Source organism: Gorilla gorilla, chromosome 6 (genome assembly GCF_029281585.2).
Source record: "Gorilla gorilla gorilla isolate KB3781 chromosome 6, NHGRI_mGorGor1-v2.1_pri, whole genome shotgun sequence".
Lineage (NCBI taxonomy): Eukaryota > Metazoa > Chordata > Mammalia > Primates > Hominidae > Gorilla > Gorilla gorilla.
In genome coordinates this window covers 55,272,390-55,286,850 of record NC_073230.2, presented here as the reverse complement: position 1 = coordinate 55,286,850, position 14,461 = coordinate 55,272,390, and the positions used below count along the sequence as shown (strand labels likewise).

Here is a 14,461-nt window from a genome sequence, read left to right as displayed (position 1 = left end):
CTTGAACTCCTGACCTTGTGATCCCCTGCCTTGGCCTCCCAAAGTGCTGGGATTACAGGTGTGAGCCACCATGCCCTGCCAAGGGCTTCTTTTCTTTCCTCTTCACCAAAAGCCAGTGAGGACAAGGAGAGGCAGGGAACGGGGTGCCATGTTTAACCTACCCTGGCTCAAGGATCCTGGCACTGCCCTGCACCCATATTGGCCCCTGGGTAAGCAGGAGTGAGGGCCAGTGCTAGTCACTGCTTCTTTGGCCAGCCTGGGCTGTAGCTAGAGGCCTGGCAGATAGTGGAGACCTGCTTTCTGCCAGTGGTCAGAGCCCCCCTGGGAAGAGGGATGGTCACCTCTGCTCCAGGGTTTGGGTCTTAGGGAGGCAGAGATGCTAAGGGGACTGCTTCTTAAAGGGTAGTCTTGGGGAATTACGTGAGAAAACACTTAAAAAATATGTATTACCGTTTTCAGTACTTGAGTAGGCACAGGATACTAAGTTCAGCTCAGTGGGTGAGAAAAATCCACAGTTTATAGTCATGTGTATCCAAGTCACACTGTTAGCTTTTACCGAGCTGTCAAGCTGATGCTTAACCACAGTGCTATTCTGTGGGCACTGTCTTCCTAAATAGGCCCCAGTTATTCCATGTTATAACCTTGGGAAGGAGCAGATGTCACTGCTTTTCATCCTATTCTTCTTTTAGATAAGCCTGTTAAAGTCAATGGGTACATTTATTTTTGTTAACCCAAAACTAAAGCTAACTAGCTGTCTGTTATTGAAATCTAATAACAGCATCCTCATGCCTCTTCAGATGGCCATATGACTCCACAGCCACTTTGGGATTAGTGGTTCGTTTCTTCCTTTCTTCATTCTACAGACTGCTGTGCTGGGTGGCTATTGTGTGCAGAGTGCGGCCCCAGAGGCTAGAGATACCTCTGGGAGCTAGACTGCCAGTGCCTCTGCTGGATCCGCATGGGAGGGGGCTGTAGAGCTCAGACGAGAATTCACGGTTGGTTGTTTTCTTGCAGTTGTGGTCGGCACAGTAAAATAGACCAGGGCTGGGCGTGGTGGCTCACGCCTGTAATCCCAACACTTTGGGAGGCCGAGGGGCAGATCACCTGAGGTCAGGAGTTCAAGACCAGCCTGGCCAACATGGTGAAACCCCATCTCTACTAAAAATACAAAAATTAGCTGGGTGTGGTGGCGGGTGCCTGTAATCCCCACTACCGGAGGTTGAGGCAGGAGAATCACTTGAACCCGGCAGATGGAGGTTGCAGTGAGCCAAGATCACCCCAGCGCACCCCAGCCTGGGCAACAGAGTGAGACCCTGTCTCAAACAAACAAACAAACAAACAAACAAACAAACAAAAACAAAACAGAAAGGACACCAAAGTAGAAAGGAACATGTGACTCAGGTCGGGTAGGGAGATCAGATTATGCTTTGCTGGAAGTTGCCATCTGAGCCAAGTGCTTGAGAAATCACAGGAGTTAACCAGGTAAAGCTGGGATACATGAATGAGGAGCATTCTAAACTGTGTGGTATGTGCAAAGAACCTGGGGCAGGAGGAAGCACAGCAGGTAAGGTAGGGACAGGGAGTGAGGGAGGCACACGAGGAGGCATAGGCTGGCTCACCCAGGGCTCTGAGGACCAGGCTGAGCACCTGCCTTTCACCCCATGGCAATGGGACGTCAGTGAAGGATGCTCCATTTGAAATGCCGCACTAGCATTAATTGCACGACATAGGCTTGGTTTGCTGCAGCTGACTCTACTCTTCAGACTGCCTTCCACCTGCAGGATACGCACCCATGCCAGGCGCACAGTGCTTGCTGAACGTCGAGCAGTGACTTCCCTGGGCAATGGAGATTCTGTACAGTTTAACTGGATGCATTGGCAACATACAGTGCAAGGCTCAGGGACAATCTGCAGTGAGCAAGGCTGGCTTGTTAGTCTCAGGCAGGCATTGGACATTTTTGTCTTTATTCTGTGAACAGCCTCACAAGGGAGACATCATTATCCCGCTCCACAGATGGGGTCACTGAGGCTCATGAGTGCCCTGGCCCAAGATTCTGCAGCTGGCAGGTGGTGTGGAACTCACACCCAGGTCTGTCTGATGCCAGATTTCATTACTATACTGTGAGGTTTTGGAAACTGTTGATTTGTTCAAACAAGCAGTCGAGGGACATAGGTTAAAAAAGAACCAAATTCTGGCTGGGCGCGGTGGCTTACGCCTGTAATCCCAGCATTGGAAGCCGAGGTGGGTGGATTGCCTGAGGTCAGGAGTTCGAGAGCAGCCTGGCCAACATGGTGAAACCCTGTCTCTACTAAAAATACAAAAATTAGCCAGGTGTGTTGGTGGGTGCTTATAATCCTAGCTACTCGGGAGGCTGAAGCAGGACAATCGCTTGAACCCAGGAGGCAGAGGTTGCAGTGAGCCGAGATCGTGCCACTCCATTCCAGCCTGGGTGGCAGAGTGAGACTGTCTCAAAAAAAAAAAAAAAAAAAAAAAAAAAAAATCGAATTCCCACCAGAGTTGGGCTCTCATTGATTACAAGCTTGTCTCGAAATTAACCTTCCTGTCAGGTGGGGGCTCCCAGATCCTCACCTGTGGAGAGGAACATCAAACCAGCTGGGATCCCACCCCGCCTGGGGAGGATCCCATGTCTCCCTGGGACGTCATGGACTTCAAGGAAGTTTTGTTGCGGAGGGAATGGGGCCTGTGTCTTTCACTCTTCCCTCCTCCCTGTGCTCCCCCTCTGCATGCCCCACATGGGTGAGTGCAGAGGAGGCTGCTGGCTTTCTGGTGAGTGTGCTTACTCCTGCCTGGGTGGTGGCCATGGTGTTGATGTGACAGCCAAGGGAGCAGCTCCAGGGATGGCTGCTCTGGAAATGTGCTTTGGCAGTGGCCTTAGGGAATCTCCAGTGGCCCTTTCAGTCCCAGCAGTCCACGGCCTCCCCTTCTTCTGCCAGGGCCCCTGGCCTCCTGCTGTCTTCTCTGCCTTCTTTAGGTGGATGTGCTTGGCTCTTCCCTTGGTCTGCTCCCAGATGTGCAGAAAGACTCTTTGAAGCTCAGGTCTTCCTTCTGATCAGGCCTGTCCTCCTGAGCAAGAAGCCGCAGTTCACAGTGGAAAGCATGGTTCTCACAGAGATACTAGAGCGAGCATCATCACATGTTCTAAAGTTGTCTGCTGGTCTTGGCAAATGGCGTGTGGTGGGGTGGGGCACTGTGGGATGGGATGAGGCTTTAGGGTAGGGTCTTTAGGGTGAAGCCTAGGGTGTGCTAGGATAGCGCACTGCAGGATGGCACCCTGCAGGAGGGCACAGCGGGACTGAGAACTGTAGGGTCACTGCAGGACCATGTGCCATAGGGCCACTGTGAAAAGCAGGTTTGCCCTAGTGTGCCTTGCGTGGATTGCTAACTCCAAGGTGAGGTCGGGACATGAGCGCACAGTCCTGGAAAGAGGAGGGAGATGAGGCCGAGGCGAGTAGAGGACCTTTCCTGAGGCTGCAGGTGCCAAGCAGTGGACCCTTAACTTGGACCCAGACTGCCTGATGTGGAGCCCGTGTGCTTTGCCATAAGGCTGGGCTACTTTCTCCCAAAATAGGTGTTTTTGCCTTCCTGCTGCTTAGTCTGCTCTCACCCACTGCTGTGACACACTAGGAAGTGCTCTGTCCTGGGCAACAGAGCAAAACTCCATCTCAAAACAAACAGACAAACAAACAAACAAACAAACAAACATATGTGGAACCAGAATGACCCTCCAGGCAGTGCATCTAATTTTTTATCTGAGGAATGCCTCTCCTCGCTTTTCACTTACTGACTCAGGGAGTCCAGGGCTGGGATGACCTCCAAGTGTTTGATCCACAGCTGTCATTTTACCAGAAGAGAAAGGGAGTTTAGTGACCTCATTGAGCCCATGGGGCCAGTTTGTCATGTGACCAGGATGAGCTCCAGGACCTGTAGAAGGAAAATGCTTCTAAAGAGCAGTCTGGCCGGGCACGGAAGCTCATGCCTGTGATCCCAGCACTCTGGGAGACCGAGGCCAGTGGATTGCTTGAGCGTCAGAGCAGCCTGGACAACATGGCGAGACCCCCATCTCTACAAAAAAAATACAAAAATTAGCCGTATTTGGTGGTACATGCATGTAGTCCCAGCTGCTTGAGAGGATGAGGTGGGAGGATGATCTGAGCCCGAGAAGTCACTGAGAGGCTGCAGTCAGCCGTGATCACGCCACTGCACTCCAGCCTGGGCGACAGTGAGAGCTTGACTCAAAAAAAAAAAAGAAAAAAAAAAAAAGGCAGCCTGGAACAGGGCGGTCTTTGCAGGCTTACCTTTTGCAGGTTTAACCTTAACCACACATTCTACCTGGGCCTCCCTTTTCCCTTTCTCTTATTTGGGTGTTGAAGGCTGTGATAAGAGCATGCCAACAGGGACACAGGTGAGGGAGGCATGGGCTGGGCAGAGGCTGGGTGGGAGGCTTTGCTGTCTGGGTTTTTTCACCCTGGAAAACAAGAGAACAAAAGAAGCAACTTGTGTTTCTATCTCATGGGAACTCTAATCACTAAGGGCTTGGATTTGATTGACATCGGCGATAGGGTCCACAAGGAAACCACAGCTCGGGAAGGCTTCTGAGGACGTGAGCGGGCAGCTCTCTTTTCAAAACACCTAGAGAGTGGAACCCTGCCTCTACTAAAAATACAAAAAACTTAGCTGGGCATGGTAGCGGGCACCTGTAGTCCCAGCTACTTGGGAGGCTGAGGCAGGAGAATGGCAGGAACCTGGGAGGTGGAGCTTGCAGTGAGCTGAGATCGTGCCACTGCACTCCAGCCTGGGCAACAGCAAGACTCTGTCTCAAAACAAAACAAAACAAAACAAAAAACACCTAGAGAGTGAGTTTGCAACATAGATTTGCAGGACTGGTGCCTACAAGTAGAGAGAGTTTTTTAAACCTCGTATGAGGTTAGGATTTCGGGTTTCTCAGGAGCCAGGTTTAATATAACCTATAGCAAGTTAGTTTCTCAGTCATCCTTCAGTCATGAAATGCATTATGGTGCACACACAGGGTTTAGATTTGTGCAACCCAAGTGTAGGTGTATTGTTTACTTTCAAATAAAGACTTACAGGGACATCGTATCCCTGAGTCTCCTCTTGACAAGCACAATATTTTGTAAACTCTTGGCGGCAGTTCCAGTTCAGTATGGGGCTTGGTTCTCATTTTAGTCCAAGTCAAAGCAGCTGAGGGGGTTCTACCCCAGTGTGTCAGGGGGACCTGTCATAGGCATGTCCTCTACTTGGTTCCAGATTTAACCCCTGAATGATTCAGGGGGATTTTAGTCACATGAGATCTCAGACGCTGACTTGGAAGTGATGGAAGGGCCATAGTTTCTCTGCCCTTTTTGGCACAGGGCTAGAACAGCTCCCCCAAGCAAGAGTCTTTTATCCTCACTGATGTTCATGTGATTCAGGGGCAGCCTGTGCAGGAGAGGGTGTGGACCACCTGAAAGCCAGGAGATGGAAGGAGAACAGAGTTTTGGCGTCAGAAGGTGCTACTGCAGCTTAACTGTGGGATTCCAACACGTCTGCCCACCAAATCCTCATTTCCTCATCACCATCCCTATGTTACTAACCCGTAACATGTAACATAGGGGTGGTGATGTCTGCTTACTGGGGTTTCTGCTGGGCTCCGTGCAGTGCTCTTCAGGGTTGTGCTATGGAAGCTGCTGAGCACCACATGCCTTGGAGGTGGCCAGACCTGGGTTTGCACATCTGGAGGCATGAGGTGGACAGATGCGGGTCTGGGGCTGGGGATTTGAGTGGGTGTCGAGCTCTCTGTGTTCTTGGAGGGTGGCCCTGAGATGTGCTGGGTTTCTCGCCTCGATTTTAAGTGGATGTAGACTTACATAGGAAATTGGATATGTTGGGGGACGGGCTGAATTCCTCCTTCCTGCCCCTCTTCCCAATACAGAGGTTAAGGAAGGAGTGTCTCTGGGCAATGCTGGGACACTTTACAGGAACCCTGCATTTCCGAACACTTCATGTAAGCAACTTTGTGCAATTCAACACTTTCTGACTTTTCACCAGCTCAGGTGCTGGGGCCTCCCTGTGGTGATAGCACAGATTACAGTTTCCTCCATTGGCCTTGACCTTAGAAATTATGTAACTATTGGTTTAGAAGGTTTTTTTTGTTTGTTTTTTTGGCAGTGGTTGCAATTTGTATGGTTTCGGGGTTTGAACATTGGAGTTACTGTATCGAGGCGTATAATGCTGAATTGGATTCAGAGATTATTGGATTGAGAAGATCCCGTGGGTCTGTCTGACCTGCCCTTCTCACTCTGCAGCTGAGGAAATGGGCCCTGGGTTCCGTCAGGGACAGCAGAGTCCTCATGCCTTCTGGGACCCTTCCCTCCTTCCCTCCTGCCGTGAGGGCCCCGCCTGAGGGACAGTGACACTCCTACCCCATCACGTTGGTGCCGGCAGTGAGCAGTCACGTATTTGTGTGGTTGTAATCTTGGAATGATGTGTCATGTGAGAGTTAAATAGTTTTGCCCAATGAGTTATATAATGCTGTTGATATGTTAAGTTGCATGCCAGTCTTTCACGGTCAAATGATAAGCGCGACATAGGGTCTGAAGCGACAGCCCACTTGTAGGAACTGGGCCAGTGTACTCCAGCATGGCATTGCAATGGGAGTCACTGTATTTTGGATGTGTGGTCTGGTGAAGATGTGGGACACATATAGTCAGATCCTGGTGGGTTCATGTAAGACCCAGGACCATGGTCGATCAGACTCCTTGCTGTTCTCCCCTGAGATGTTGGCTTATTGAATACTTTTTTGAATTAAATGGGACGCTGGTTAAGCTGAGTTTCCCCACAATGGGATTGGCTCTATTAGGATTGCATCTGAGCTGCTTGAATTTGAGTGTTACATGTACAGATTGTATGAATTAACCTAAACGGGTTTTTGATGTATCATTTCCTTACCTTTTTGGAGACTTCATTTTAGTGCATTCAGTTTACCTCTGGGATTGTATTCTAAATACTTTTTTTGTTGTTGTTTATTTGTTTGGGACAGAGTCTTGCTCTGTTGCCCAGGCTGGAGTGCAGTGGCACGATCTCGGCTCACTGCAACCTCCTCCTCCCAGGTTCAAGTGATTCCTGTGCCTCAGCCTCCCGAGTAGCTAGGATTACAGGTGTGCGCCACCACGCAGGCTAATTTTTGTATTTTTAGTAGAGACGTGGTTTCACCATGTTGGCCAGGGTGGTCTTGAACTGGCTTCAAGTGATCTGCCCGCCTCGGCCTCTCAAAGTGCTGGGATTACAGGTGCGAGCCACTGTGCCCGGCCGTATTCTAAATACTTTTTATACACACTGACAAGTTGTCCTCTGAAATCTTGCATCTGTTTATATTTCACCAAAACTTTAAAAAATGTTTTCAAGATTTTTATTTTTGCTGCTCTACTAGGCAAAAGAGTAGTCTCCTGTTTTGTAGCTGTCTAGTCTGAGCTGTGAAAGGCTTTGGGTTAGGGCTTTGAGAAGATCAGAGGAACATGTTTAGAGCCTCCTGCAGCTTTGTGGGCACAGGGGATGAGCAGGGGGTGCAGCTCAGAAGTCAGGGGTGGGCGGGGTCTGGAGACCACGGGACTTCACTTGACCAGGTCTGCCCAGCACGGGCAGTGGCCATGCGGTGCCAGGCTGGGTTCCAAGCCATTGACAGAATTACCTCAGTGAATCCCTGGACAGCTCCATGAGACTGGCCCTGTCTGTTACTATTCTCACTTCAAAAGGCAGGAGACAAAGAAGTGGAGTGGCCAAGGGGCTTGCCCAGGAAAAGCAACGAGGAGGTGGACCCAGGGCTGAGCTTGCCGGCACCTTGGTGTAGAACTGAAGAGCACGCCCCTAGATCCTGCCCCTGTCTTGGGAGGCTGAGACGATGATCTCTGTGGTTTTGGAATTGGTGCTAGGCTTTGCATTGGTATGATTTCAGGAAAACATCTGTATTGTTGGTCTCCGAAATATACATAGAATTTGTTTTCTGTTCATTTCTTGCCTAAGGAGTCCAGGTGAGCTGCACCTGCCTGAGTGGGATCCCAAGTGTGATCGGGGGTGTTGATGCCTCTGATGGTGGTGTCTGTGGGCCTGCTTTGATCGGGGAGCAGGAGGAGTGCCGGAGGCTCTGTGTCCCCCCAGCTCGGGGGTCTCTGGGCTCCTGTGTGCAGCATTACCTGGCTTGGGGCAGAAAGAGACTTTGAGGGAGCCCTGTAGGGGGTGTCTGGGTTTCCCCATTCACCTCTGCCATCTGACAAGATCGCTTCCCTCTTTGAGCCCCAATTTCCTCGCTTCTGAAATATTGGAGAGCCTTCTTACTTACACAGTTGCTGGGCATTTTTCCTGAAATAGTAGATCTCTGTCACCGTAGTATATAACAACCCTTACACACAAGGAAGGGTTATATAATTATAAAGTAATTATAACCCGAGTCTTTTCTCCCTGTTGAATAGGCTCTTTAAAAAAGAGTAGGTATAATTGAGAATTCCTGAAAGTCACTCATTAATTGGTTCTATCAAGTAAATAATAGCAGCCATGATAGTAATAGCGCTGGTGTCATCTGGCATCTCCTGTGTTGGAGGGCAGGGCACTGTTTGCAGGCCAAGCAATGCCTACCTTGCCCTGACTGGAGGATGGCCTCACTGGCTCCTGTGGAAGCCCATCCTGATGCTGGTTAGTGGCATCGCATCCTCTGGTGAGCTGAATCACACAACATGGTGTAGACCCTTCTGAGGTGATAAGGTGGGCCAGTAGTTATGATTGACTTGCTGTTTATGATTAAACTGTGGGACAGCTGTCATTGTTCCCTCTCAGTGGTGTCTGTCATGTAGACTGGCAGGAAAGGAAACTTCAAAATGACCCTTGTTTTGTTATTTGCAGGCTCCAGGGAGTTCCACGCTGTCCAGTTCTCTCTGCCGTGATAAACCTCTGCGGTGAGTGTCTGTGTGGGTCATTCATTCCTGTGTCTCTGGCTGTAGGTCAGCTCTCCACAGAGGAAACTTGGGCATGGCATCATTTTCTTCTGTAGAAATCATAATTTCTGTTTTGGTTGTAAACATTGCCAATCAAAGGTGATACAGGCCAGGTTTTCTATCCGTTTCTAAATGCCGTGTCAGGGTCAGAAGTCCAGGTTGTAGAAACACCTGTGATTGTCTTTGAATAAATAATTGCACTGCTGAGGCCTGATTGTGCAAGTGTCACTTTTGGGGGAGACTCCAGGGTGTGCTGGCAAGAGCCCCTTTACAGCAGATGATGGGGGCCCTGAGCCAGCATATTCTGGAGAGGCACTCACTATGGATCCTCATGACCGTAGGAAGTGCTTTATTTCTGTTCTAACAGTGTTCAATACATTTGAATTGGAATTAAATCCATGTCTGATAAATAAGGTAGAGAAAACAAAATCCTTGGAAATTGTTTGGATGCTGATTTGAACAAATCAACCTTAAAAAATAAATGTATGGGCCGGGCACAGTGGCTCACGCTTGTAATCCCAGCACTTGGGGAGGCTGACGTGGGGAGACCACAAGGTCAGGAGATCGAGACCATCCTGGCCAACATAGTGAAACCCCATCTCTACTAAAAATACAAAATTAGCTGGGTATGGTAGCGCATGCCTGTAATCCCAGCTATTCGGGAGGCTGAGGCAGGAGAATCCATTTAACCCAGGAGGCAGAGATTGCAGTAAGCCGAGATTGCGCCACTGCATTCCAGCCCGGCGACAGAGCGAGACTCTGTCTCGAAAAAATAAAAATAAATGTATGGTATTGGATGTTTGATGTTATTATTTCTTTTTGAGGTGTGATAATGGCATTGTAGACATTTTAATCAAAAAGTGCCCTTACCTTTTAGAAATCAATACTGCGAGATTTATAAGTGAAATTACATAGTATCTGGGATTGCTTTAAAGCAATCAAAGTCGTGGAGGAGATTGCTGGGGATAGTGATGGACAAAGGTTAGCTGTGTGTTGGTAATTTTGAAGTTAGGTGCTGTGGGTACATGGAGGTTTGCAAAACCATTTTATATGGTTTTGAATTTTTCCAAAATTAAAAGAAAGAGAGAAACACATAGGAGTAGTAAAAATGAAAACCCCAAAGCTGGTGGCAGCACTTTGGAGGGACTTAAGGACACGTCCCGTGCACCCATGCCTCTGGCTTTACCTCATGGGGGCACCGATTGGGTTCGACCCCATCCCCTCTCCCTGGAACCTTTTCCACCTCCTCCTGGATACCACCCTCAGCCCTAATGTTAGGAGCACTCCTGGGAGGGGCTCAGGCCTCCCTGGGGCCCACAGGGCTGGTGGAGAATCTGTGGTCTGTGGGAGGCCCTTGTCTCCAGTCACACTGGGTGCCTGGCTCCACGCTGCCAGTCCTGCCCAAGTCCTCAGCCTGCTGGCCATGACATGACCATTTCTGCCCTCTTCCCTCCTCCCTCCTCCACAGTCTTCATCTCACACTTGGGGGCCTGCCCTGGCCACCTGGGCACCTGCTTGGGTGGCCAGCCCCACATTCTACCCTGCATCCACCTGGCCTGTGGCTAGCTGGGTGGGGTCCCAGCGGGGCCCCATGGAGCTCTTAGCCTTCTGATAGGAGTCTGCTGAGTTGCTGCTCAGTAGATGAAAGGCCACTTTGATTATGCCCCAGCTGGTCCCCTTTCCACGTGAGGTCCTGCCTCCTTCTTGGGCCTGCAGGGTCCTCCACGACCATAGCTGGCCACCTCACCAGCCTCCTCCTTGGCCGCACCTGCCCCAGGATGCCGCATACGGACACGAGGAGCTGCTTACTGATGTTTGGCTTCTGCTCACACCATCTCCGCTTCCTCCTGGCCCCCTCCCGGTGCCCCCTCATGCCGACCTTGACACCTCAGAGCAGGATTGAGGCTCCCACTCCAGGAGTCCCGCCTGGAACCCTGTTCCTGCTCCCAGTGTAACCACAAAAAGTCCTTCCCGCCTTCGTGCTTTTGCATTTGAGCCCATGCGTCACTGCTCTGAGTTGCTTTCTCTCTGTGCGTTCCCTGACCGCAGCTTGCGGTACCCTGTCATGCCCTGCTAGGAAAATTCAATCTTGTGCCCCTCCCCACACTGCCCGCTGTTATGGGAACACAGCACAGAGGCTGCGCACACTGTAAATTCCCGTAGCTGGCCGCCCAGGTGCTGGTGTGAACACCGAGGGGATGAGTGTCTGTCGTCTTCACCTTTTTCCTAGAGGATGAGTGTCTGCTGCCTCCTTACCCTGTTTCTGATCTGCCCACTGCTCTCTCGCAGGCCCGTCATCCTGAGTCCCACCATGGAGGAGGGCCATGGGCTGGACCTCACTTACATCACGGAGCGCATCATCGCTGTGTCCTTCCCTGCCGGCTGCTCTGAGGAGTCCTACCTGCACAACCTGCAGGAGGTCACGCGCATGCTCAAGTCCAAGCACGGGGACAACTACCTGGTGAGCGGTGGGCGGCTCTGGGAGCCTTTGGGCAGGCTCTGCAGCAGGCACTGTGTAGGGATGGGCACTCACAGAACACTGGTTTACACATGAGGGAGAAGCTCAAGGGCCTGGGCTCACACAGCTGTCCGTGGCACCTTCATCCTCTGTCTCTCTGCTGCCACGCCTGGGGAGGAGACTTATGTGTCTCTGTAGGTAGCTTTCAGGGACACACGACTGCTGACCGCAGGGATGGCTGTTGCCTTGTCCTGCATTCATCAGTGAGGCCGGCTCCCCAGTGCCTTGGGACATGTCCCCAGCCAGCCACCCTTGCGCTCCCTTGCTGCATCCCTGGTATCGAAAGACAAACTTGTGACTCTCCTCCTGAGCCAGAAATTAGGAAGACAAATTAGGTGGGCACCCAAGAAACCAGGGGCTGCCCTGGAGACAAGGAGACAGCTTGATTTTCAAAACACATGTGTCGAGTTGATGGTGGAGCCACATCTGAGGAATAATACAGAACAGCCTCTCACCATCTCTCACCCTCTGATTGGCCCCTTGTTTTCTGTTCCCATGGTTCGTAGCCCAGGTGGAGGCTGACTTCCTTCTGCTGTCAGCAGTCACTAATGGGATTGAATGACAGCTCCCTGGCACCCTCTCTCTACCTGCCTTGTTATCTCTAGTAAGGAGGCCTCCTTATCTGTGGTAAAGCTAATCTGCCCTGCAAACCTACAAGGTGGTCATTGTCTTCCTTGTTGGTCTGCTCCAATGACTGGGGCACCAGTGGCTGGGAGAGGTGGACCCAGGTGGCAGAGTAGGATGTGGCCTCCGTCTGATGCCAGAGCAGCCCTGGCCCAGGTGCTACCTGTGTCCTGACCCCTCCCCGATCCTTGATTCACTCAGGCTCCTGCCTCTCTTGTCTTGAAGCCCATCTTGTCTGTGACCTGGTGATGGACAGGAAGTGGTGGCCAAGCCCCATTTGATGGTGGTGCCTCTCACCAGGGGCCCTCTCCTCCTCAGGGCTTCCTCCTTCATCACTGAGGCGGTGTGCTCTGCAGGACCACGGCTCCTTCCTTTGGAAGACACTCCCAGGCTGGTCAGCTCATCCCGAGTCTCCTCTCTGGCCATCCTTCCCCTCTTCCCCAGTCCACCTTCCCCAAAGAGACCATGCAGAGGGCCTGGAGCCCTGGCCAGCACCTGTCTGTGGGGCCTTGTCAGGGCCAGAGCTCTCCCTGCAAAATGGCTATGGCAGGGATCTTTTTCTTGTGCAGGGTTAGAAATGAACTGTGGGTCACAAAGCAGCGTCCCCCCTTGTCATAAACAGGGCTTACTGGGTGACCAGGACAAGCCCCCACCCTCCACTTTCCTCACATCTCTGACTCTGAAGTGAGAGGGATGTTTAGTTAATTTTTAAGGCTCCTTGCTGCTGGAACATTATTATTATTATTATTTTCATTTTGAACTACTTGAGTATTTAGCAAGGTTCCACAAATGGCTGTGATTTTTCAGTGAACTTAGGCCGTGGCTTTTGGCCGGGCATGAACTCAGCCCTTTCCAGGCCTGGGGCCACCAGGCCATAGAGGAGGGACAGCCTTCCCCACCATGTACCACCTCTCTATTGGGTCAGTTTGTGTTGTCAGGAGCAAGACCGTGGTATTTATTTTATATATATGTGTATATATATTTTATATTATATATTTTATACGTGTGTGTGTATATATATATCCTATATGTTGGGATATTTTGTAGCCATGAGAATTAAAAAAAAATAGTAACACAGTAAATCGCCTGGTTTAATACTAGTTGAAGAAGTAGAATATAGACTTTATGTGTAAGGGTTCTGTATGCCATCCTTATCTTATTTATTTTATTTGTTTTTTATTCTGTGACCACACACGTCTGTATTTTTCAATCTTTTCTGATCCTCGGTACCTGGAAGGGAAACATCATGTAAAAATGCAATGTGTTTTCTCCTTTCATCTCTGATGTCAAGGATTTGTCTAAAAGCTTTTTTCCCCCCTGATTTGTGAGTGTGAAGATTTTAGATATTTTTTTAAAAAATTAGTATTAATTAAAATTAAATAAAAATTAAAGTATTAATTTTTAAAATATTAAAATCTATTTTATGCAAGGCATTTTTTCCTCTCTTTTATAGGTATTAAACCTTTCAGAAAAGAGATATGACCTTACGAAGCTTAACCCAAAGGTATAGAGTTCATCCCTTTATATTCTGCATTTTGTAAAATGTAAACAATGCTTATTTTGTGCAAAAATAATTTGCTACTAGTCTTTGTGGAATGTGACTTGATAAAGAGTATTAGGAATTGTTCATATCAATTATTTTAATTACTTTTTTTTCAGTTTGAAATAGTTAGAGATTCATAGGAAGTTGTGAAAATAATACAGAGATCTCCTGTACTTCTCACCCAGTCTTTCCAGTGGGAGAATCTTACAACACTAGCAGTAAAATATCTAGGTCAGGAAGTTGGCATTGGTATAGTCCACGGACCTCACTCACATTTCCCTGGTTTTGCGTACATGTGTGTTTCTCGGCATCGTGTGTATAGATGATAAATACTACATATATATGTATAGAACAAATCTATACACATGATGCTTCCTCCTCCCGCCTGCTGGGATCTTTCATATATACTGCATATATATATGCGTGGAACAAATCTATAACAAATATATGTATAGAATAAATCTAAACTGCATCATGTGTATAGATTTGTTAAGCCACCACAAACAAGAGACAAAACATTTCCATCAGCATGGGGCTCTCTTCTGCTAGTATCTCTTTATGGTCATACTAATCCACTCCTTTCATGATAATTTCCATTTTTTAAAAAATTTTTAAAATTTTTTCAAATTTTACTTCAAGTTCTGGGATACAGGTGCAGAACGTGCAGGTTTGTTACATAGATACACATATGCCATGGTGATTTGCTGCACCTATCAACCTGTCATCTAGGTTTTAGGCCCCTCATGCATTAAGTATTTGTCCTAATGCTCTCAT

The 14,461-nt window shown here is 49.2% G+C and overlaps 1 protein-coding gene across 3 annotated transcripts in view; it reads left to right on the top strand.

The window, feature by feature from the left end:
* The window catches only part of TNS3 (tensin 3), a 307,051-nt gene that overhangs the window by 131,195 nt on the left and 161,395 nt on the right, over positions 1 to 14,461 (top strand). For all 3 annotated transcript variants that reach the window (XM_019031413.4, XM_031012945.3, XM_055347356.2), the window contains exons 5-7: positions 8,911 to 8,963; positions 11,292 to 11,463; positions 13,598 to 13,648. In XM_019031413.4, the coding sequence (XP_018886958.3) occupies positions 8,911 to 8,963; positions 11,292 to 11,463; positions 13,598 to 13,648 (276 nt within the window). The remainder of the gene's footprint in view (positions 1 to 8,910; positions 8,964 to 11,291; positions 11,464 to 13,597; positions 13,649 to 14,461) is intronic.